General features: G+C 39.8%; 1 protein-coding gene across 1 annotated transcript; it reads right to left on the bottom strand.

Annotated features, from left to right (window-relative positions):
* Positions 1–18,494, bottom strand: CHRNA5 (cholinergic receptor nicotinic alpha 5 subunit). Its single transcript, XM_082769202.1, has 6 exons — positions 18,313–18,494; positions 8,436–8,587; positions 7,519–7,563; positions 6,012–6,121; positions 4,191–5,022; positions 1–2,123 (listed from the first exon to the last, which is right to left on the bottom strand). The coding sequence occupies exons 1-6, from the start codon at positions 18,428–18,430 to the stop codon at positions 1,962–1,964; spliced, it is 1,419 nt and encodes a 472-aa protein (XP_082625328.1). The 5' UTR covers positions 18,431–18,494; the 3' UTR covers positions 1–1,961.
* Between the last annotated feature and the right edge of the window lie 5,043 nt (positions 18,495–23,537).

Below are 23,537 nucleotides of genomic sequence, written 5' to 3'. Positions count from 1 at the left end.
TTCAGATAAATTTCAATAAGCAATTCAAAACCAAGGAGGAATATAAAAAGAAATTTTGATTTTGAAGAGAAAAGATAACTAAAGCACTTCTCATTTTCACACAAAGTTACTGATGCATTAGTCTTAGTAATACTGAGAAAGTTAAAAATGTAATTAATGGATTAAATTAGATAATCATTTAAATTCAACTTTAAAATAAGTTATTGCGGAAATACAGAATATACTGATATCTAATGACATATGTAATCGTATATCTGAAGAAGAGATTCCTTTTTCAATCATAATTATTTGAAATAGATTTAAAAAAAATATTAAAAAGAAAATAGAACATTGGTTGGCATCATTTCCCTGCCAATGAGACTGAAGAAGCTATACAAAACCAAGAACATTCTGCAGGCGAAAGATTTTGAAATAAACTTCTAGTTATATATAAGTTATGACATTAGCAATCAGTATTATAATCAATACAATGTCAAATAGAGCTATTCTAAAAGTGATAGAGAGAGGAAAAATGTATCTTTTCCCCAAATCCATAACTACGATTACTTACATTATTAACAATATAACAATTTACATTAAACTTTTCACCTAAACATGCTATTATTGGTCTGAGAATTTAACCAAACAAAAAACTCACCAAGATTTGTTCATCCTTTACATTACTCCATTAGTCTTGCAGGATACAAATGTGTTATAAAATAACATCGTAAGTAACTATCAAAACTTAGGTGTAGGAAAACACTCTCGTCTCTTTCAGAAATAAAACTTTTCTTAAAAGTGGCATTGAAATGAATTTGAATTTAAATTCATTATTAAAATATATTTTAATGATATAATTAAAAAGTTGCAATATATATACACATGTTATTTAGTTTTCAACACAGAAAAAAAAGAGAAAGAATGGAAAGCTTTAAGTCCTTACTGTTCAGTTATATGTGATTCTGTAAGTGAGAGAACCTATAAAGGTAATTTTCTAAATTCTGTTTAACATATGCGAAAATTTAATCGTCTGTACTTTGTTACATGGCATATGAATTTTCAGCCTATTTCCTTCAGAAATTCATTCTTCAAATTCCTGCTATTTGTGCTCCAAAACTTAATTCTGCAAAGCAAACAAGGTTGGGAAAACGCAACATGTTTGCAACTAAGATTAGTATCACAATCTTCATCAAGAATAAAGAAATCTGAATGCTCTGACATGTTAGAACAATTGTGCAACTTGGACACCTCATTTAATTGCCTTTGCCTCTCTTTCCATAGCTGATACAGAGATCTCAATATCCATGTATCCTGTAAGTGTTTTAAGGACTACTGTGTTATGTGTTCACATTAGTATGATAGAGTTAAAAAGGTTTTAAGTTCAGCAGCAAATTCCACTGAAAATTTATGAAGACACAACACAGACAAATCACTATTTGTATGCTGAATATGCATAAAGTTCAGATTATATTTTTATCATCATTTTTCATTTACGCTGTAGAAACTCCGTACAATTACAATACACTGAAGACAGCTGATGCCAATACAAATTCACCTTTGCATACTATAATAAATTGAAATAAGCAACTCTACTGTGTAAGTATCTGCGAACATTTAATATGCAATAGAACAATTTGCATAGTAATTTAATAATAAGACTACAGCAATCATCATTACAAATTTTTAAATCCTTCTACTTCTCAGTAGGTGTCAGTATATACTGTTTCTGACATATACATGCAAGTGCTTGAAAAGGTTCTTTAGAGCCTGACCTGATTTAGAAGTATATTAGTAGACTGGCACTAAGTAAATTGACTTCTGGGTGTCCTATATGTCATGCTTTAACATCAAAACAATATTATGGCTTGGGGTTTTTCATTTTTTTCTTATCAGAAACATGCCTATAAAGAACATGCATGGAAACAGAGTTACTGCAAACTTTTTAGAGAAGGATGTCAGCAAGAGACAGATCCAAAACTATTTTATGCATTTGTACTGCCTATGTGCATAGGTACTATTATACTTGCCCATTTATGAATAACCGGAATAAATAACACAAGTGATCCAATTATTGAAACCAGAAGAAAAGTCCATAAGAACATTCGATCAAGCACCTGAGCAATAAATTTCCAGTCTTCAACAACCTAAAAAACAAAGAACATATAAGAGCTGTTCAGTACATGCAGGAACAGGTAAAAATACAGCATCAAGCATCAAACCCTGCAATAGTTAACCACTTCACATTTGCTTCCCCCTCCTAATCAGGTCAATTTGATAACTCCTCTTTTATATTTACACACACAAACACACACACACTACATATAAGAATCACACTATGACCTAGAGCAGGAACAAACTTCTCTTTATGACTTCTCTTTATGGTAAACCATACAGCACAAATATTAGATTTTAATGGAGCAACTGACCCTAACAAGCATTGCACATCCTCAACTATATATAGAGAAAAACCTGTAGGCAATTTTATAACATAGAAGGATTTAGGATTCATGCCACAGCCTCATCACAAAGTAGAGTTCCCAGGCAGGAGCTAGATGCAAAAGTTGTATAAGATTAATACAATAGCTGTGTCTACTGTTATATACAAAACCTGAAAACTTATGTTATCACTGCAGGGAATTACACACCAGGGAGAATACTTACAGTACTTTCAAAGCTCTTTTCCTTTTTGATAGGATCACTCCTATCTACACACAGTGTTGCAAGTATGTGTAATATAGTTACACAAGAAAATTAAAACCCTGCCAAACAAGTATGTTTCATTTGAAATGGAGCTGTCTGCATTTCCCAGGCCTACTGCTTCCTAAGAGGCAAGGCTACAACACCAGTTGTGTACATTTTATTTTCAACAATCAGGGCTAACAACTTTCTGCAGGTAAAACTTGCATTCTCTGGAGGCCAAATAACAAAACACAGGTGAGTCCCCCTGTCATCTATGTATTCAGTTCTAAGGTTTAGAATCACAACAACGCTTCACCAAAACAAAACAAAACAAAACAAAACAAAACAAAACAAAAAAAAGCTATCATCTTTCTTGTCACTCATAGTCAGAGTAGGCTCAGTAAGAAAAAAAACTAACTATCATTTTACTGGAAATTATATATTTAATAGCAAACTACTCTTTTCGCCTTGTATAAACAAGGCATGGCTATACAATGTATTGCATATACACTGATCCTGTTTTAACAGTACAGTGGATATACCAGTACAGTAGATAGCACAATTATTCAAAATCCAGGCTGTATCTCTTGCGATAACAGAGTCCTGAGAAGCTGCATCAGAGCAGTTAGCTTACTCCTAGACTAGCACAGGAGCACATACCTCTCAACAACTAGCAACTTCTGAAGACAATCATTTCTGTGTAAATTGAAAGAAGCTCAGACTTCACTGTCGGAAACATGTAGCAACATCATGAGACCAGGCAGCAAACTTCTGTATTTCTATACTGGCCTGAAAATAGCAGGTCGATCTCTCATGCTCCAGTGGTGCCAGTTTCAAAGCAAGGAAAGAAAATAAATTCATAATGCTCTTACCTGCATGGTGTGAATACCCACTAAGGATAGTTCAGAGTGCAAATGTACAGACTGAAAAAACAACCCTCAGACATCTTTCAATATAATTTAAAAACCAATAATGATAGGGCTACAAGAAACCTCTTATGATTGTTGAGTCCATGTGCAGTCGCAGCACAAAATGGCTAATACACAGTAATAGCCTGTATTTGAAATAATACAAATTATGGAATTAAAAAAAATGCTTTTATTTGGAATCAAAAGCTCCAAAATAAGGCTTAGCAGTATTTATTGTGAAGATGTAAACCAAACATATGTTTCAGGTAGCCTTCAGGTACAAAATTAAAATAATAAATACCTATTTATTTCAACATGAAAATACCTGCAGTGCTGCTGGATGTTAACAGTACATGCTCTTATAACAGACAAGTGACTGAAAACATATAATTAACATGAGTTTATTTCTTAAAAAAAAAAAAAAAAAGAAAAAAAAGAAAAAGAGAGAAGTACTTAAAGAATCCAAGGACAGCCCAGTATCTCCGTATTGTAGCATACTTCTTTCCCATGAAGTACAAAAATTTGAAATCCTAGCTCATATTTAATATGCAACCACTTACCAAACCATTACTTGTTTAATTTCTACTTCTAACAAGATTAGTGTAATATGACTAATACACCCACCTCACGAACTTCATTTTCCTTCATAACATGCCTCGTAATATACCGGATAGAATCTAGAGCTGCTTCCAAGGTGTTCCTAGATGACTCTGATCCGTTCATATTTCCTGTTTCCTCCTTCTGCGCAAAGTATCTATCTACGTGACTTCTCATGCAAAGCAGCTTGGGAAGCTTGTGAAGAAATATCTTGCGAACCCAAGGTGCCATAGCATTGTGTGTAGACGAAGAGCGATGATGAATATTGATAGCAAAGACAGTTATCACAATGGACAATGTCACAAATATCATAGTAAACACCAAGTACTCTCCTATAAGTGGGATAACTTTAGAAGATGATGGAATAATCTCTTCAATGACAAGAAGAAAAACAGTCAAAGATACCAGGACTGAAGTGCAAAGGGAAATTTTTTCACCTTCATTTGAAGGAAGATAGAAGACAAGGACAGTTAGAAATGAAAGTCCGATACAAGGAATAATGAGAAACAACGTGTAAAAGAGTGGCAGACGTCTAATTATAAACGAATATGTAACAAAGGGATACCAGCAGCATCCGTCAGTTCTATTTCCTTTGCTCCCTGTTGCAGTCACTATTTCCCATTCTCCATTATCAAAAAAGTCTCTCTTGTCAACATCATAATCTTCTAGAATTATATCAACTTGTGAGCCATCGTAAGTCCAGGAACCAAATTTCATAGAGCAGTTTTGGAGGTCAAAAGGAAAGAAGGTTACATCAATAGTACAAGAACTTTTATAGTTTGCTGGTGGAGTCCAAGCAATGGTGCCATCATATTTTACCACAGTTTTTGTAGACGTTCCCTCAAAACGTCCATCTGCACTGAAAAAGAGATATATGTATGCATTTATGATGGAGTGTGTGTGTTTTAAATAGGAAAATATGTTTCATTAATGTCATTTCAGCTGTTTGCTCCTTCAAAATTTTGTATTGCAGAGTCCACTTCTCAAGTTTTTTTGGTTGTTTTTTGGTGGGTGGTTTTTGTTTGTTTGTTTGTTTTTGTTTTGTTTTGTTTTTTAAACCTGAATCTCATACAGGTAGACAGATTTTCAATAGTGAAGAACATTTTCAAGTCATGAAAATATCTGTACAACTGTAGGTGGTTCTGATGATTAAAGCAAGGGATTGTAAAAATCCTGACTTTTAGCCCCATGACCAAACTCCAATGTTTCTATTGCTAATACAGCATAAATATATTTAAATTTCATAAAATCATTATCATTCAAGAAAAAAAACAACACTCTAGACAGATAATACTTGGTGCCACCTCCAAACTTGAAGTTATAATCAGTGTAACAGCTTTTCTCATCTCAGCAAGTCATAAAAAGTAAAAGTGTTGTACACGCACCTGAATTAAGCAGAAAGGCTCATTCAAAATTTATTTCTTCTGGGATCCATTACTTTACAGAAAACAAACTTACAGTTGCGGGTCCTTCATTTTAAATCCATGCTGAATATGACTTAAAACAGCATGAGTTGATTAATCATCTCCCATCACACACTCCCTCTACACTATTAGTTTGTACTCAACACTGTGCAAGACGTTGTCTTCTAATTAACAAAGAGTTAATATGAATAAGTGGAAATAAACTTTTCGAAGACTGGAAATGCTATACAGAAGCAAACCAAAACTTGCATTTTACATAGCAACAAAATCAATATGCATTTGGAGGCAAATTCTAATGTCTTCTACACATTCTTAGCTCTACTAAATGTACATGCAGGTCCATTCAGCGAGCCCTGTACATGCAGCTTGGATGGTAAAGTGAGAAAGACTAAATGTATTTTATATGAAAAGATTAAAATCTTACTTGTCATACAACACAATGTCTGGAATCCAAATAGAATCTGATGGGACACGAATAGATGTTATACCAGCATAGTCTTCAGGATTCCATCTTAATTTTACATCTATCCATTCCTGTAGATGCATGAAATGAAAAAATCATAATTGTGAAGTTTATTTAGGCAGGACAAGATCTGATGAAAACAGATATAAAGGCAATTTGAAATAAATAAATGCATGAAACTTCTAAAACTCTTCTGAAGCATACAACACTGAATATGCTGAACAGACAACCGATATCATCATGTTTGTTTTCTGTTATAAGAGCCAATTCACAGTACTTCTGCAGAGACCTTAAAATATTAAATTCATTTTTCAGAGCATATTTACTCAAATAAAAGGTATTATAAGCTGAAACAATTAAATTTGGAGGAAAAAAAAAACAGGTTCTGAATGAACATCGAGAAATTTGCAAAGTGATCAGAAGCAATATAAAGTTTTTCATCAAAACAAACAGAAAAAACTCACTGTCCTATTTCCACCAGCAATGCTAAAAATAACACCATTAAAAACATAGTAGTATTTTGGTATTTTTATATTTGAATTAAAATCTCAAGAAGAAAAAAAAATGGAAGTTTCTAAGAGTTAGACATAAGACATAATTTTAAACACAGTCAGGCCAGTTCTTACTTCATTTGAACTGGTTTAACTGCAACAAGTTTTGCAGAAATTACCCAGAGAGAACAGTTTTCTCATCAACATATTCCTATCTCATACTTGCTAAGTAGCAACAAAGTTTTCCGGAAAATAAATGCCTGAACTTAGTTACTGGAGAAGAAGAGAATGTGAAGAACCAAGAAAAACAAAAGGCAGTTGCCCAAATAAAAATAATTTAGTTATCATGTAAGTACAATTAGGGTCTGCAACCATTCCTCAAACTTAAATTGAGAATGATTTGTGAGAAGCATTTCCCAAGCTCACAGTGGCCACTAACTGTACTGTTGGACTTCGATTATTATCAGGCTTAAGGCTTTCTCCTGATGATAAACAAATTTTCTTAAGAGGAAAAAGTAGCTTTCTGTAGCAAGCATATACAACTCTGAAATTCTTCAGTGGTAGTTATCCAGCTTCTGACAACAGAAATACATTAAACAATAATACAAAAGATTACACAAATCCATCATACTTTTCTTAACACAGTTTTTAAAAGAAAGCTTATGTACCAAAGCAGTAACTTTCATGGGTATACACATGCCTTGGTCTGTTAAATAGCCGTGCAGTGCAGTGTCAGGTTTCTTTTAATCAGGTACTTTTTCTTCCTCCCAATTTACTTTTTTTTTTTTTTTTTTTAATCTGGCTTTTATAGCAATTAATCCTTTAAAGCATTTCTAGGGACATTTTGTAAAGATAATACATAAAACAAGAATTTATGCACTTAAGTTCTCAATACATAAATATTTAACAACGTTACTTCCGACTTTTGATTTGCAGTTATGAAACTTCAGATTTTTTTACTCATATTTTACACATACCTGTTTCAACCAGACATTTGTTGTCATCAATTGATTTTTCTCATCCTATAAAAATTAAGTGCATTTATGAAAAAGATTGCACAGCACATTCATAGTAACTAACCTCTATAGTTCATACAGGTTTGTAATTTTAAATACAGAAAACACTTCTAAAAACATTCCAGTCTTTGGTAAGTACATTTATATGAGAGCCTTTTACACTTTACTTTTTTAAAAGCTGCATTTTTCCTCTTCTGTGTCTCTTTCCTCCCTTCATTTTATTTTGACTGTATTTCATGCAGTCTTACTGATTTTCTAAGAGGAAAAGAGCTATAAGATGAAAAACCCCTCTTGCAGCCATAACTAATGTATTCAACATGAGAAGAATATTCTGAAGTTAAAAGTTTCAGAAAACAAAATCTGGTTCATCTTTTTTACATGATAAGTAATGCCAAGAGATAATCTTTCTTACTATGGAAGCAATGTATTTGAAGGCTTTCAGGGATATTGTTTATTTTTTCCTGGTTAGGAAGGGGAAAAAAAAGGAGTAGTATTTGCAAGTGTTACTGAATTTTAAAAAAGAGTTGACAAATAAGGCTCTAAAATTTGGCTTTTTTTTTTTTGTTGTTGTTGTTTTCCTAGTGAATAAGTATATTAAAACACAATTCCCTAGGCTTATTAAGCATTTCACTCACTTTTTTTTTTTTTTTTTTTTTTGGGGGGGGGGGCGGCTGAAAACTGCTAAACATAAAAGCCCCTTGTTTTCTCAATTAATTTGTCAACACTGCTTCATGCCCCCTTCTACAATGTATTTCTCATTATGCTTATAATCATTTTAAATGTTTAATCTACCATATGTAAGCTAAAATATGCACACTTAATTCACCTCATACTGCATTCAAAAATTGTAATAAGTAGGGAAAAAAGTAAATACATACCACATCTACTAGCTGAGAGATTGCAAGACCAAACTTGATTTTTATTGTATCATTCAAGCGTTCCACTGGACGAACCCATCTTTGATAGTCTTCAAATAAGTGTTTAAACAAGCGATCTTCACTTTTAGCAATAAAAGATGGTTCAGATATGCCTATACAACAAAAATAACTTATTAACATTGATTTAAATGAACAGAGTACATCTGCCTTCCTGTGTCCAAACAGCTGCAATTATGTTTATGCAGTATTAGATTTCTCATCTCATCCCCTTTCATCTGGAAGTGTGGCCAACGTTGTGCATATGTATTGCTTACCTGCTTTTATTAGCATCTCCATACCACTATCGCAGTCTTTAAATCTATGACTCACGAACACAAGGATAACGTTACCAATAATAAAGGCAAAACGCACTTATGTCATTGATCTGGTGTCGTGTAATTACAGAAAGCCTCTACAACTGAAAACGTATATGGGACCGAAGTTTTATCATTCTAAACCAAGGTAGCACTTCCTAAAACCTGCACCCACACTATACAGGTCTTCAGTATATCGCATAACTTGTGCTCCTGTTTGAAATACAATCATCTTCATGTTCCACGCCTTACTTCTTCTCATGGTTATGCATCTATGATGCATAAGAGCTCTCTCCCCCCTTCCCCCTCCGTTTTGTACTTTAAAAACACGTGCTAATCTATTTACCAGTGATTCCTCTATTTATTCTAACTTTTTATAGACTGGAAGGCACCTTTCTTTTTAAGTAATAGCATGCAGTTAGCTCATTTTCTGAGTACACAAGGATCCATCTCAAGGCCTGGAGACCAACTGATGGCCCAGAACAGCCAAAAATCTTTGTGGGCAGCTTACAAAGAACAGCAAACAGAACACCTGGAAGAGCTTTGGATAAAAGCACTGTAAATGTAGGAACTGCAGGCAGAGAGCAGCCCACATTTGAAAGCAGGTATCTAAGTCATCCTAGGTACTCCATCAAGCAACGGCTGTCCTTTATCTTAAAGGACCCACAAGAGTTGAGGCCTTTACCCCTGTTGTCTCACTGACGTACAATCAGTAGAAACACTGCTACCCAATCTAGGGTAAAGCTTCACGTTTCTCTGTTATGAGACATGATGTCAAAAATTATATACCCTAAATAACATGACAAGGATGAACATGGGGAAGATTCGGGGAGAGAGGAGGAAAGATCTGTACCCAAAAAATAACCTGTGTAAGAAGAGCTTTCAGGTGAAGGCAGCGTGGAACAAGAGCACTGTCTCCAGAAGCAGCACAAGCTGCAGGCATCGCCCTGACCAGAACAGCTTCGGGAGGGCCTCCAATGCCCAGGCCGAGTTCAGAGCAAGAAGCAGGAGACAGGAGCACCTGCTTTAGGAAAGGATTTTTGCTGCTCACTGACGGGATTTAACCCAACTGACATGACATACATGCATGGCACGACCTTTCTAGAAATGATGTGCTCGCTACCAGTCTAAAAAAAGATGCATCAAGAATAGAAAAGCACCAGAAATGGCATAACTGGATTAAAAGCAGAGGCAGACATCCACATGAGTAGAGATTTAAAAGATTAACATTATTTTGTTTGGCAAGGAGGTGAATTTGGTGTACATAGCAGACATAAAGTAGTGAATGACACATGCAGAAAAATCAGTCATGGTATTTAGGCTTTTTCATTGAAGAAGGGAAAGAAAACAAAAGGGTCAGTTAAATAAACAATTTCTATTTGAAGTTTATTATCATAAACATTCAGCGAACCACAGACTGTCAGACACAAGACTAAGCTTTCACACTTGCCTCAGATTACTGAGCTGAACCTGGGCAGGTAGCACCACACTGCACACCAGCTCTCACTTTAACACAGTTCTCAAGATCCGCCTCACAACTTGATCAACAGTTCGAGGGCTTGCATTTGACTGCCTAACCCCATCAGGGCATCAATTCAGCTGGGCCTAGGCACCTAGGGCACCCAAGTTTTTCGTTTCCTGCCATCCATTACAGCGCTGTGCTGCCAGCCCAGCCCTGTGAGGGCTCCCTGCCTCCTGCACTGCAGCTCTGGGACAGCCCAGGAGAAACAGCATTATGAGCCCAAACTGGCTTGTGCCTGAAATTTCCAAGTCGGGATAAAAGCAGAATTGTGGCTTCAGAAAGGATCAGCAAAGCAGGAACAGCAGGATGCCTTTCCCTGGAAATCCCACCGTATGCTAAGGTGCGGCTGAACAGCTCTTGTTGCATGCCAAATCAGCACTTGGGTTTTCACACAGCCCACCCTCCTGCTCCAAAACACCCCTCTGTTTACGCAGTACGTCGCTCATCGGCAAACACCACGTCGCTGGTCCTTGAGCTGTTACCTGTGTGTGCTGCACAACTGCCTGCCCCATTACCCGTGTGCTGCCACAGGGACGCGGAGGGGCAGGGAGCAAAGGGGCAGCTCACCCTGTACCCTGGCTGCTGCTGTGCTGGACGCATGGAAACACTTCGGACATAAGGATTGCTGCCCAGAAGGATGCAGCAACACGGCATTGCATGCATGCAACCCATCACAGCTATTGGGTTAAGGTGTACTTGTTTGTACTGATACTTTACAAGCTCCAAGTACCCTCGTTAGCCAGGGACAACTTCTTATTTGTAACTACATGGATTTGCCAGGTCCTGCTTTTTGCAGACACCTGAAAGAATACTTCCTGAGGATACAACTTAATTTCTTTATTTCTATATCCCTATTTCCTGAATTATGAATAGTTTCGTATATATTTCAGCCTAATGTTTCATAAATCCCTGGGTTTTGTATTAGCATTAATTACATTTCCCTTTTACAGTTAGGACACCGTACTGCATTTCTGAACAATCTGCAGTGACGACACAGCTGGGTATTCTCTCTCTGATAATTGACCTTGAAGCAATGCAGAGGCAGAGCTGCACTGCCACAGTGTCCATGCTCCTGTAAGACGACCTCTGGTACACCAGCACAGCACCTTCAGGGTACACGCTGTCCAGGGGCAGCTTCTCTTATGCTGTGCTAAACAAGGACGTGCTCCCTTAACGCTTTTCCTGGCTTAAAAAAAAAGTGTTTTCAAACATTTTTCACTTGGACCTACAGTATACTCACCAATTAATAGGATGACCACATTTGCTAACAATATCATCCAACTAGTTTTCTCAGACTTCTTTCTTTCACAGCAATATCCATGCTCCTCCCAGACTTTTGGTTAGCTGCTGTGCTTCCTGCTACACTGGGGCATGCTGCCCGCTAAGAGGAGCTTCCATCCAGGAGAGCTCCGTGGGCAGGTTGGAGATAGTAAAAGCATAACAAGAGCTGGCAAAAATAAAGTAAATAACCCCCCACCTTTGGATATTTTATTTCCTAGGACCACACATCTCACCCATCACACAAATTGCAGGTGTTCAAGTTCTCCTTTCTGTGTGTCTGTATGCTTTTAGGATTACAAGGTGTGGAACTGCTTAAGTTTGTTACTGGTGTTAGCACCAAGAAAAAGATTCTGAAGAACTGGTGCTAAACAGAAAACAAGTACAGAAGGAGTGAAAAGGGAAATACAGTTAATGGCTTAGGACAGCAGGCTGGCTACACCGGTCGGAGGTGAGCAAAAAGAGGATAAAACCTATGAGTAGCGTGATGTCCTGGTTTCAGTTAGCACAGAATTAATTTTCTTCCTAGTAGCTGGTGGAATGCTGTGTTTTGGCTTAGAATGAGAAGAGTGCTGATAACACCCCGATGCTTTAATTGTTGCAGAGCAGTGCTTATACTAAGCCAAGGACATCTCAGCCTTTGCTCTGTCCTGCCAACGGGCAGGCTGGGGGGTGCAGTAAGAGCTGGGAGGGGACAGACCCAGGACAGGTGACCCAAACTAGCCAAAGGGGTATTCCATACCATCTGACGTCATGCTAAACAATATATAGGTGGCTAGCCGGGGGGAGGGGGCCGGACTGCTCGGGGTTAAGCTGGGCATCGGTCAGCGGGTGGTGAGCAATTGCATTGTGCATCACTTGTTTGTACATATTATTAGTAGTAGTACTATTATCATCATTGTATTATTATTATTATTATTATTATTATTATTATTATTATTATTTTCCTGTCTTATTAAACTGTCTTTATCTCAACTCACGGGCTTCACTTTCCATTTCTCTCCCCCGTCCCAGAGAGGGAGGGGGGAGGGTGAGCGAACGGCTGCGTGGTATTTAGCTGCCAGCCGGGTTAAACCACGACAGTCTTTTTGGCGCCCAACGTGGGGCTCGAAAGGTTGAGATAACGGCAGATCTGACCAGAGTGTGTTAAAATAAAATTGGTATAAGTATTAGACCTGCTTAATAGTCACTTGTCATAATGCTGATTGCTTTAATCTCAACTGTGCTGCGCCTGTTTTCCAAATTGAGTATTATAGCATGTTATTTTCCGTATGTGCTCTCTGTCATGTTGTTTATCCTCTCCGGGCCCTGGTTTCAGACCATTATGGTACTGTGTGTTGTATCAGTGGCTTATGAGATGATGAAATATCTGGCCATGACTCTAACCTGGTATTTGTACTCAGTAACATCTTCGATTCTGTACTTTGGAAACTGTATTTTGGAAACTATTAGCAATTGTATCTGTTGCCTTTTTTCATTAGGGAGTCAATCTGTGGAGGGGAAAGGGGAAGATAATTTTTCTTACTTGATCACTCTCCCTTTCTCCTTCACCACCCCTGTACCCTCCTTGATCACTCCTCCATCGGGCTAAAAGACTGTCGTGGTTTAACCCGGCTGGCAGCTAAATACCACGCAGCCGTTCGCTCACCCTCCCCCCTCCCTCTCTGGGACGGGGGAGAGAAATGGAAAGTGAAGCCCGTGAGTTGAGATAAAGACAGTTTAATAAGACAGGAAAATAATAATAATAATAATAATAATAATAATAATAATAATAATACAATGATGATAATAGTACTACTACTAATAATATGTACAAACAAGTGATGCACAATGCAATTGCTCACCACCCGCTGACCGATGCCCAGCCTAACCCCGAGCAGTCCGGCCCCCTCCCCCCGGCTAGCCACCCCTATATATTGTTTAGCATGACGTCAGATGGTATGGAATACCCCTTTGGCTAGTTTGGGTCACCTGTCCTGGGTCTGTCCCCTCCCAGCTCTTACTGCACCCCCCAGCCTGCCCGTTGGCAGGACAGAGCAAAGGCTGAGATGTCCTTGGCTTAGTATAAGCACTGCTCTGCAACAATTAAAGCATCGGGGTGTTATCAGCACTCTTCTCATTCTAAGCCAAAACACAGCATTCCACCAGCTACTAGGAAGAAAATTAATTCTGTGCTAACTGAAACCAGGACACGTGATTAGCAAGCAAACAATCCGCAGCATGAGTCTTGCCCTAAACCAGACAGCGAGGAGATGGAAGCCCCCAGCTCTGCCACCAGCAAACTGCCCCACCCTCTGGGAAGGTTTCGTAGCCTCTGAAGGGCCATTCTGAGCACCCCTGTGCTTACATGGCTTTACTTGGGCTGACGTCAGTTAAGTTCTGTGTCCTAAACCCAAGGCAGTAGCCATCCTGTTCCATGACAAACCCAGTGACAATGTCTACTACTACTTACACCTGAAACTCTCCCCCACTCAATCTTTTCAGTGATTCCATGCCAAGAACACAAAGAGCCCTCAGTCATGGAGCTGCTAGTTGGCCAAAAGTTTCTCTCTGCAAAGCACGCTCATGATTTAAAACAGAAAGCTACCAACTTTGTCACAGTTTGTAGTTGAAGCATCCTGTTTGCTAAATTGCAAGCAGTAATAATAGTAGTGACAAAACACATACACTTCCTTAGAAAAAGAACACGTGGGAACTCCAGGAATAAATGACTTAAGTCAAAGCATTTCCTAATTGATAGAACTGAGCGGTAGCAACCTCAGGTTGTCCTTGGATCGCCACCTGGTGTGCCTGGAGATGAGATTCATGGTCCAGGGGAGATGGGTAAGGGGTCACTTTTTAGGAACCTAATGTTAAGGTGCACATTTCAAATAAATACGTATTCTTAATGCAGATACATAACCAAATATCACTACAATGAAAATAACACTACTAAGTGTACTTTCCGTGCACTTGCATTTTTAAGGTGATAATCTATTTTGTTTAGTACATTTTACATGATTTATAACAAAGGAAGCACCTTGAAGGCTACAAGTGCAACAGCAACAGTTTACACCTTATTCTAAAACTGTTCAGTGGTCATTTGGAGAGAAATTAAAATACGTTTCCATCTTTCCAATAAACTCCAATTTTTTCTACATTCAGCATTTGTGTTTTTCCTCTAAGTTTACAGCCCTGGTTGCACCACAGTGTTTGGGTAGCTGGTGATGACTTTAACAGCAAGCCACATTCATAATGCAGCAGACAGGAAAAAGCAGAACAAGATGATTTTCAATAGTAACTACACAGATCTCTTTCTGTCTAAAGCTTTCTTTGCATTTTCAAGAACCTCCTGCCACCGCTTCACTGATCAGAAGAGGTGTGAACACGTTTTATGCTCAATTTATTATGTTAGTCTTTTCATTGATTCCCCCCCCCCCTTTAAAATGATCGAGACAGTTTCTGCATGACTGTCAGTATTTTTCCCTACTTCTCCTTCTGTGCCTTAGTGAACAGATTGCTGGCAGCTGCTGAAAGTTCAAGTACCCAGTTAGCAATAAGCATCCAGAAAGCACAGAACAGCTGTTATTAGGATGCCCCTAAGTTGAAGCAGGATGACCACCAACTCTGCCCAGTTTACTCAGCAAGAGCCCAAAGTCCCTGTGTTCTGAGTTTCCTATGGGCCTTTTGTTCTCCCCTGGCTAAGAAATAAAGCCAAACACCACCACAAGCACAGAAAACTCACCGAAGCCAAACCAAACCCCACCAGCACACGAAAAGCAGCTATTCTTAACCATTGCTTCTTGGTGGCTCTTTGTGCAGAATTGTTCTGCTTTCTTCTTTTCAGACACTATCTGGGTACCTCAAAGGTAACAGTCCTATGTTCCTGTCACTGTGTGCTACGACATCCCTTATAGCCACCAGCTACTGCAGTAACTTTTACAATTTTCCATTTATTTCAGGGTTTTCAAGTTCCTGGGAGGATTTCTACTTTCTCTCATACCTAGGACAGCAATAAGCTGCCAACCAGCAGCAGCACCCTTATTGCAGGCATGAAACTCCCAGGGATTTTGAACTGTGATGTTGCTTGGCCCTAACCACTAGGGACAGAAGTACACAGACAGAAAGCAGGAAAGATATTTCTTACATTCAATTTTAATTTAAAAGATGAAAGTTTCCTGCTTGGTAGTTGAAAAGTACAACCAGACTATCTCCTAACAGCTTATTATCAAGGGATAATTACTGCTCACATTAACGAATGCATGTGCAAGTTCTATAAATAACAGATCAGCATACTGTATGGCCACGCAGCTTGCAGTTAATTGGGAAACACACGATCAGCTGCAGACTGCCCCTTCCCTGTCGTGGCACTCTTCAGACGTGCTGTTTGGAGCACAAACTGCCCCTTTCCCAACACCCAAGCTGTGCGCTAAGTACACGGATGTGCCAAACACCTTCCTGTGCTCTCCAGCAAAGCCATGGCCAGAGGCAGTCTCCTGATGAAGCACCATCTACAGGTGCAGGGCGCTTCCTTATGAGTCCACTGGCACCCACACTCTGCTCCATTTTCAGATAAGAGAACTCCGATCCTCCTCCCTGCCTGGCAGAGAGGGCACATTTATGGACAGGCTGCCTAGAAGCATGGGCAGAGCCTCAGGGAAGGAGTTCTGGTATCTTAGAAGCCACTGGGCCCTTTTCTGTTGGATTCAAGAGATGCAGGAGTCTGTCACCTCTCTTAGGCCACTTCTAGCCTCAGCTCACCATAGGAGACGTGCATCGTTCTCATCCAACTGTTGACCTGCCAGCAAGGACTGAGGATGAAACACAAAGGCAGCACTGAGGAATGCTGCGTGCAAGCAGCAGAAGACATTTACACAGCAAGTGTGGAGAGCACAGGGAGTAAAAGGAAGAGTGAGTACATAGAATTTTAAAGGTCAAGCCATTTATTCATACGGATTTAATTTAGAGGAAGCAAACCTAAGTAAACAATATATCAATGGATGTAAATCTTTATGCAAATAGGACACAGGCCTTGGGCTTTTGACAAGTTGCCAGCACAGCCCTGGGTGCTACAAAAGTTGCATGCTGGCATTACCTTCTGCCCACAACAGCATTTTGCTCATGCAGCTTGATTCCAGTCTTGTACACACTAGAACATATAAACCATGGCTCACAGTTATTCAGAAACTGATAAAAGCAGAGGCAGAGTGGGAGATTTCAGAATATATCAAATAAAAACCAGGTTTAACCACTGTGGAAAGTGGGAAAGTACCCAAGTACTTCCTTTTCCTTATCCTCACAAATCAATGTTTCTCCACAAATCAGTGTTCACATTTTTCTTCCTAAAAATCTCCAAAGAAAGAAAAAATATATAAAGAGTAAAAAATAAAAACAAACCAACAAAAAAAAACAACCCAAGAGCCTCTTCCAAGGAGGAGGCCTGCAGCTCCCCGTTGGTTACGAGAAGGATCAGTTGTGCCAAGCTGAGCGGCGCACATTGGGGCGAAGGAGCTCCCAAGGAGACACCACCACAGCCCCACACATGGCACAGCGGTGCTCTGGGTGCTGGTTAAGTCCCGGCTCCATCCATGCATTTAAATCTCACCTGCTCGTTTAAGATACACAGCAAGGAACAGAACTTATGATTTGGCTGTATATTAAATCAGCTCATGCTTTGTCTTGTCAAATCAGAATGATCCAGGATAAAAGGTTAGTCCATCACCAAACTATTAACTAAAGGAAACAGCAAATTTATTTTAATTTGCTTTTGAAGTATCATCAAAACAAAGTCACATCCATAATTCACTTCTACTCATTACAATGATTGCTGTACCACACGCAAAACAACAGCCTAAAATAATTTTACTGGTATGTCAACTGCACTTACTGAGATTATTATTTCAGTTTGGCCCATACCTTAATAACAGGCAGCAGTAATGTTTCCTAAGCTTAACAGCAAATCTCATTTTATTTTAGATCAAACGCCGTGAAAAGGCAGCTTTATGCTTACCACGTACGGTGCGTTCTCAAAGTTACAACTCCTGCCTTGTGCCAAAAGGCCAGGTTTGGCGTAATGTGGCTGCAGGTACTTGCATACACCACATAATGCCCCACAGCAATGGCACTTCGCAAGACCTCTCACGGAGATGAAAAGCACTGCTTCATTAACAACTGACCAGGACTCGCCTTCTAAACCATATTTAGCAGTAACAGATCGCAGTTTTGTGTTCTGAACTAAAAACAAGACGCCAAAGCAATTCACTGGCCCTAAACCACACTTCTTAAACTTTGCGCTAACACTCAGAAGAGTCCATTTTATTCTTCACGAATTCCCTTTCTGCTCCTGAATACTGCAGTCGGGACTTCAGACAGCCGTGACCGCGCTCCAGACGTGCAGGATCACCGCCCGCTGCGGTGACCGGCTCGGGCTGGGCGAAGTTTGCCCTCCCGCCGGCTCAAGGCGAGCACCACGGCCCCGGGGTGGCGGCTTTGCGAGGGGTGACAGGAGCGGGGCTGCAGGGCACAGCCGCTTCAGCGCCTCGGCAGCGCTGCCCGCCGGGCTCTCCCGTCCCCTCCGCCGGGCTCCTCAGCGCTCCTCAGGGGCCGCGCTTGGCCTCAGCCCCGCCGCACCCGAGCGGCTCCCGGACCCCCTCAGAGCCCGCCCCGGTCCCCTCAGCGCCCGTCCCGGTGAGCAGCTCCCGCCCGGGCTTCGAGAGGGCTGCCCTCACCCCGCGGGGCGCCTTACCGGCATAGGGGGCACGGCCAGCGGGGCCGGCTCCGGGCTTGCCGAGGACGGTCGCGAAGAGGCAGGCGAGGAGGAGCAGGGGGCGGCCGCAGCGCCGCCGGGCACCCGGCTCGGCCATGGCTCGGACGCGGCCCCCGCCGCCTCAGCGCCCCGCGGCGGGCACGGGGCTCGGCTCCGCTCCCGACGGGCGCCGCTGGCCCCGCCCCGCCGGGGAGCCGTGAGGGGGCGCGAGGGGCGGGCGCGGGGCCGGTGGGGGGCAGCGCCCTCCCCGCCCCCCCGCCAGGGGACGAGCCCCCGGCAGGCGCCCTCCCGGGCCCCTTCCCCCGGGAGGGTCGGGAGACGCCGGCTCGGAGTGCCCCGGGCTGCCCGGAGGAGACGCGTCCCGTGAGGGAGCCGGTGCGCGGCAGGCGGGGGGCTGGCGGGTGCCCCTGAGGGAACCTCGGGCACCTCCCGGCCGCTGCCCCGGTCGCAGAGGGGCTCCCGGAGGGCCGGGGCTGAGCCGCGATCGCTGCGAGCGGTGAATGAGCCAGGTAAAGCGGCCCGGGGCAGCGCAGAGCTCGGCTCTGGTGACAGGGGCGTCTGGGAAGGTGCTTTTGGCCAAATTTCAGGGAAAGATTCCTGAGCAAAGGACTTTTTAACCTCCGTTCCATACAAAAAACTTAGCGGCTTCTTCTGAGTTTCTAAATCGGAATGTTTTAGGAGTCGTCATCAGAAATAGATAAGCTGATGCAAGCTAAAAAGACCCAGGGTATTCCCCTCTTCTTGCGTATTATGAATATCCGGCAAATATAATGGATGCAGAAAACACAAATCTTATGCCAGGGTCAGGTGAATAAAAGCTGTTAGGAAGGACAGCTTTAAAAGCACCAGCTGTGAAATATGAGTGATCTTCCTAAATCATCCTGATGTTAACGTACAGAGTCTACACATTTCCACAGAAAATGGAAGCAGCTGGCATTAAGCAATACATTTTTTCGTCTTTAAGGCACTGTTTGTGAAGATTTTTAACTTTACACAGAGAAAAGATTTGGAGAGAGGGGCTAATGGCTGAACCCGGTGCTCATCATCTGCTACATGAAGAGCTAGAGAGCAGACTGCTCAGAAAAAATGGACCTTGCTCAACTCGGATTATTTATTACAACTTTAGACTTCCTAAACTGAACATTATCCTAAGAAGTAATTTCATTAAGCACATTGTCAATTATCAAAATTCTCTGTATCAAGTATTCGCTTTATAGAAGAATAGTTATCTATTTCTGTACACTATGAATCTGTTCATCAATCAAAATGGAGTGCTTCAGCATTTCAATCACACTCCTAATTTTTAAAGTCATCTTTTTCTGTATTGTCTTATTGTCCTGCAGCCATATTTAGGCTATGCGTGTCAGTGCAAGACACAATGCAGTCGGTACAAGCCATCTGAAAAACGGGTGCTTACGCAGCAGTTTCTCCAGCACACTTCTGGTGGCATGTTGTATCGATCAGAACGCTCTGCGGTGAATACGCTCGTGCTGTATATCAAGAATCCATTTATATATTGCATGCACAATCAAAACGTGTGTGTGTGTGTGTTAAAGGATGCAGCGTGTGACTCTTATTTTGAAATGCTCAGTGTGCATGCAGTGGCCAACCCAAGATTTTACAATAAATAAAAACATATTCTAGCTCAAAGTGTGGCACCAAAAAAAAAAAAAAAAAAAAAAAAAAAAAAAGCAATGAAAAGGAGAAAAAAAAGCCACAAGCATTCTATTCTTTTGTATTACACTGGAGTTTTGATGTTTTCCAAGTACTCCAAAATTACTGGGCATTGTTTCTACAGAAATTGGAAATCTGTAGTTTTGGATGGCAACTGGTCCACCACTGCACTGCACCTGCTATTCCTACCATAAGGTTGTCATGTAAAATCCTTACTTCTATTAACAGCATATGTGCATCACAGTAAATGCATTTCAGAGCCATGACGTTTAGTTATCAGTGCTAAAGATAGCTGCCACTCAAACATGCAGGACGTAGCACACTGGTTTTATTACATAACCATGAATTTGTTTGCAGCTGCGTCCTAGCTAGAAAAAACAGATGCTCTAACATAAAAAAGGATTAAACTGTCTAGGTTACATGCCCAACGTTTTGCTAAATATTTTATGTAACATCATCTGGCATACGTTAATTATGTCATTATTACTGTTATAGAAAAAGAGTAGTAATAAATAAGAAACCAATTTTTTCCTTCTGCTTTGAGCTTGGAGCAAAATGTTAATACTGAGAGCATCATGTTAAGTGAAAAGCAAAACAATTACACGAGTAATGTCTGGTATCTTTCAAAGGGTCCTTCTCAGTGGGAGCTGACGTCTGAAGGTCCCCACAGAAGCATGTTCTGTGAATCTCCAGTAAATTGGCTGATGGCAGCTTTTACTGTGCACCAAAGAGTACTTTAACTGGAAAGCTGAATGCTGAATTAATCACAGATAAAAATAGCAAGCTGTTCAGTTTTCTTTGTGAAATCAGAATATTTCAAAAATTTTCTATGAAGCTGAGTTTTCTCCAGATGAAAGCCAAGAGCTATATAGCCAGCAAAGGGTACTCATGAGTTCTTTCAGATAAGTTATTTTATCAGTTCTTCATATTATAATAGAAATAACTGCATTTAAAACTTTAAAATAAGGAGAACTTCTACTACAAAAAAAACTGTAATGAAAAATTTTCTTTAAAGGACATGAAAGACATATAAAGAAGTCCTAGAACCTCATCTGGTCTGAAACTACAACACTTCTCAAGTTTCTGCTGTACCTGAGTGTATTAACTCAGGACTTAAATGTTTTGTGTATACATAGCTATGTATAAACCATGCATCACATACAGCTCTGTGGCCTCTAAAAGCATTACATTTAAACGCTTTGTAATAATTAGCATATTCTTTCTCACCACATGGCAGAGAAGTATTATCCCTAGTTTTAAGATTATGAACTGAAAGCATAATGACCTTGAGAATCCATTACAAAATAGAAAAAGCAGTCAAATTTAACATGTTCTTTAGCATCTTAATGTGGGTGGTGTTTTTGTTTGTTTGTTTTTTAACTACACCAAGAAAAACATTCAGATGAATAGGTATCTAAAGGAATCTTCTATCTTTCAGTGCACAATACAGTAAATCACACATAAGAAGCAGTCTTAGAAGTTGAATTGACTTTATTTGAACAGAATACATTAATCTAGAAAACAAGCTAACTTTTTTTTTTTCCTAAACACTGACAAATGCAAGAGACAGCACAGGTATTACTGGAGAAGCAGTAGTTTCATTATCCGTTAAACTACTTAAGAGTAACAAAGCACATTACAATTTATTAGGACAATCTATGTGTGAGTACCTGTCCTAGCAAGTTCTATCATGCAGTCAAGTGAGATATAAACTATCCAGTCTTTAAGTTTACTAACATCATATTATGCAAACAATTTCAAGTAAATACTTCTACCTAATTTGAAAAATTTGTCACCTTCCACAGCACCACATGAAGTTCTGTTGTTAAAATAACATTTAATCCACAGCAATAGCTAAATATTTGAAATACTTATGTAATACACTGTAAATTCTACATAAACACTACATACACCCAATAAATAAATAAATACAAAGAACAGGAAGATCATTTGATTAGCAAAGAAATGTATCGCCAGAATCATTTTTCTGTTCTTACGACTTATCCCCAAACCACTCCCAGAAAAGGCACAGATAGCGGTGATTTTTTTTTAAACACACAAAGCCAGAATCAACACAGTAGGCCTGAGCAGTCAAAGGCTGCTCTATTTCTAGGAAAAACAGGTAAGAAATTTGCATCAGATGTCAGAATGTCCCAGGAAGATTCAATCAAACAGAAAATCTCCAGCATCTGCTTACTGTCCTAGGCTCAGATACAGACAAGAATCAGACGTGAGGTTTAGCGGAATGTTACTGATAGTTTTGGATATGGGTGTTAGCTAGCGTACAGCTTATTATTAATATTGCAGTTACTTGCATATTCCAAGGCAGTAGAGACTCACCTCACAATCAGCTAATAATAGCACTCGGTAGAGATGGAGCTTTTAAAAATAAAATGGTTATTACTGTTCAAAGATTACACTTGTTAAATATTTGCCAATACTTTTAGTAAACAAAACCTTTCAATAGGTAGACCTTTTAAAATGCAATGTAACTACACAACTTATCACGTTTCCTTACACGTAACAGAGTAGAGATGAGAAAATTTAAATCATTCCAACGTTTAATACAGTATCTGAAAAGCTCCCCTTTACCAGGAAACGATGTAGTGTTTGGCAAAGAAATACTATTGGCAGTTCTTTAAACAAAGACATACATGTATTTATTTTCCCCTTTTCGTTAGAAACAGCATAACTTAGGAAAAAATATTTTAATACATTTACAACCTAAACTATCTAGTAATATTTGTAGCACACCAGTGAGATTACCTTGCATGATTTATATACATTGGTGAACCGTGACTTAAATGCTCTAATGGATTCCTAGAAGACAGAAAGCATTGCTGGAGTCTATCATGTTCTGTTTCAAGTGATCTTTGACAAGGTGGGAAAAGCTCCCTTTCAGCATTGCTACTTTTAGGGCATATTCTGAGCTCTTGGTATAACAATCATCCCCATTGATTTAGAAATCTGCAAAAAGACGCTGAAATATTGCATTTATGGCATCAAAGAATAAGAAGATTGGGCACTATATTTTCTACATAAAAATGGAGCTTGAGGTATTTATACAGTCCTATAAAGAGGATTGTAATCTCCATGTATAGTGGAGATTAAACCTTACTCATCGGATGGTGTCTGCAACTATTCAGAACTTGCTACATATCATTCCTATGTTATGATATGGAAGCAAAGATCTAATATTGCACAAGGTGCAAAAAAAAATTCTAACCTTTATTAGCTATAAAATTTGAAAACTAACGAAGTACTGAGTATAAAATACTAAAGCAATTGTCCTGCACTGAGACTTGCAAAATTAACAACAGTACTGCAGCCTGCTTAGAACCCACATCACTCCACACCGCTGCCTGTAGAGAAGTTGCTGAAGTGAGCGCAGTACATCTATGCAAGCTGCAGCACAGACACCTCAAGCCAGATTCCTTCCTCTGTACTCAACACCAAACCTTACAGCAATGAGCTCAAAAATGGGTTTTGTTGAGACTAAGGGTAATTTCTGGCCCTGTTGACAATGTACA

This window comes from Aythya marila, assembly GCF_965140915.1.
Source record: "Aythya marila genome assembly, chromosome: 11".
Lineage (NCBI taxonomy): Eukaryota > Metazoa > Chordata > Aves > Anseriformes > Anatidae > Aythya > Aythya marila.
This window is presented reverse-complemented; position numbering and strand designations above follow the sequence as displayed.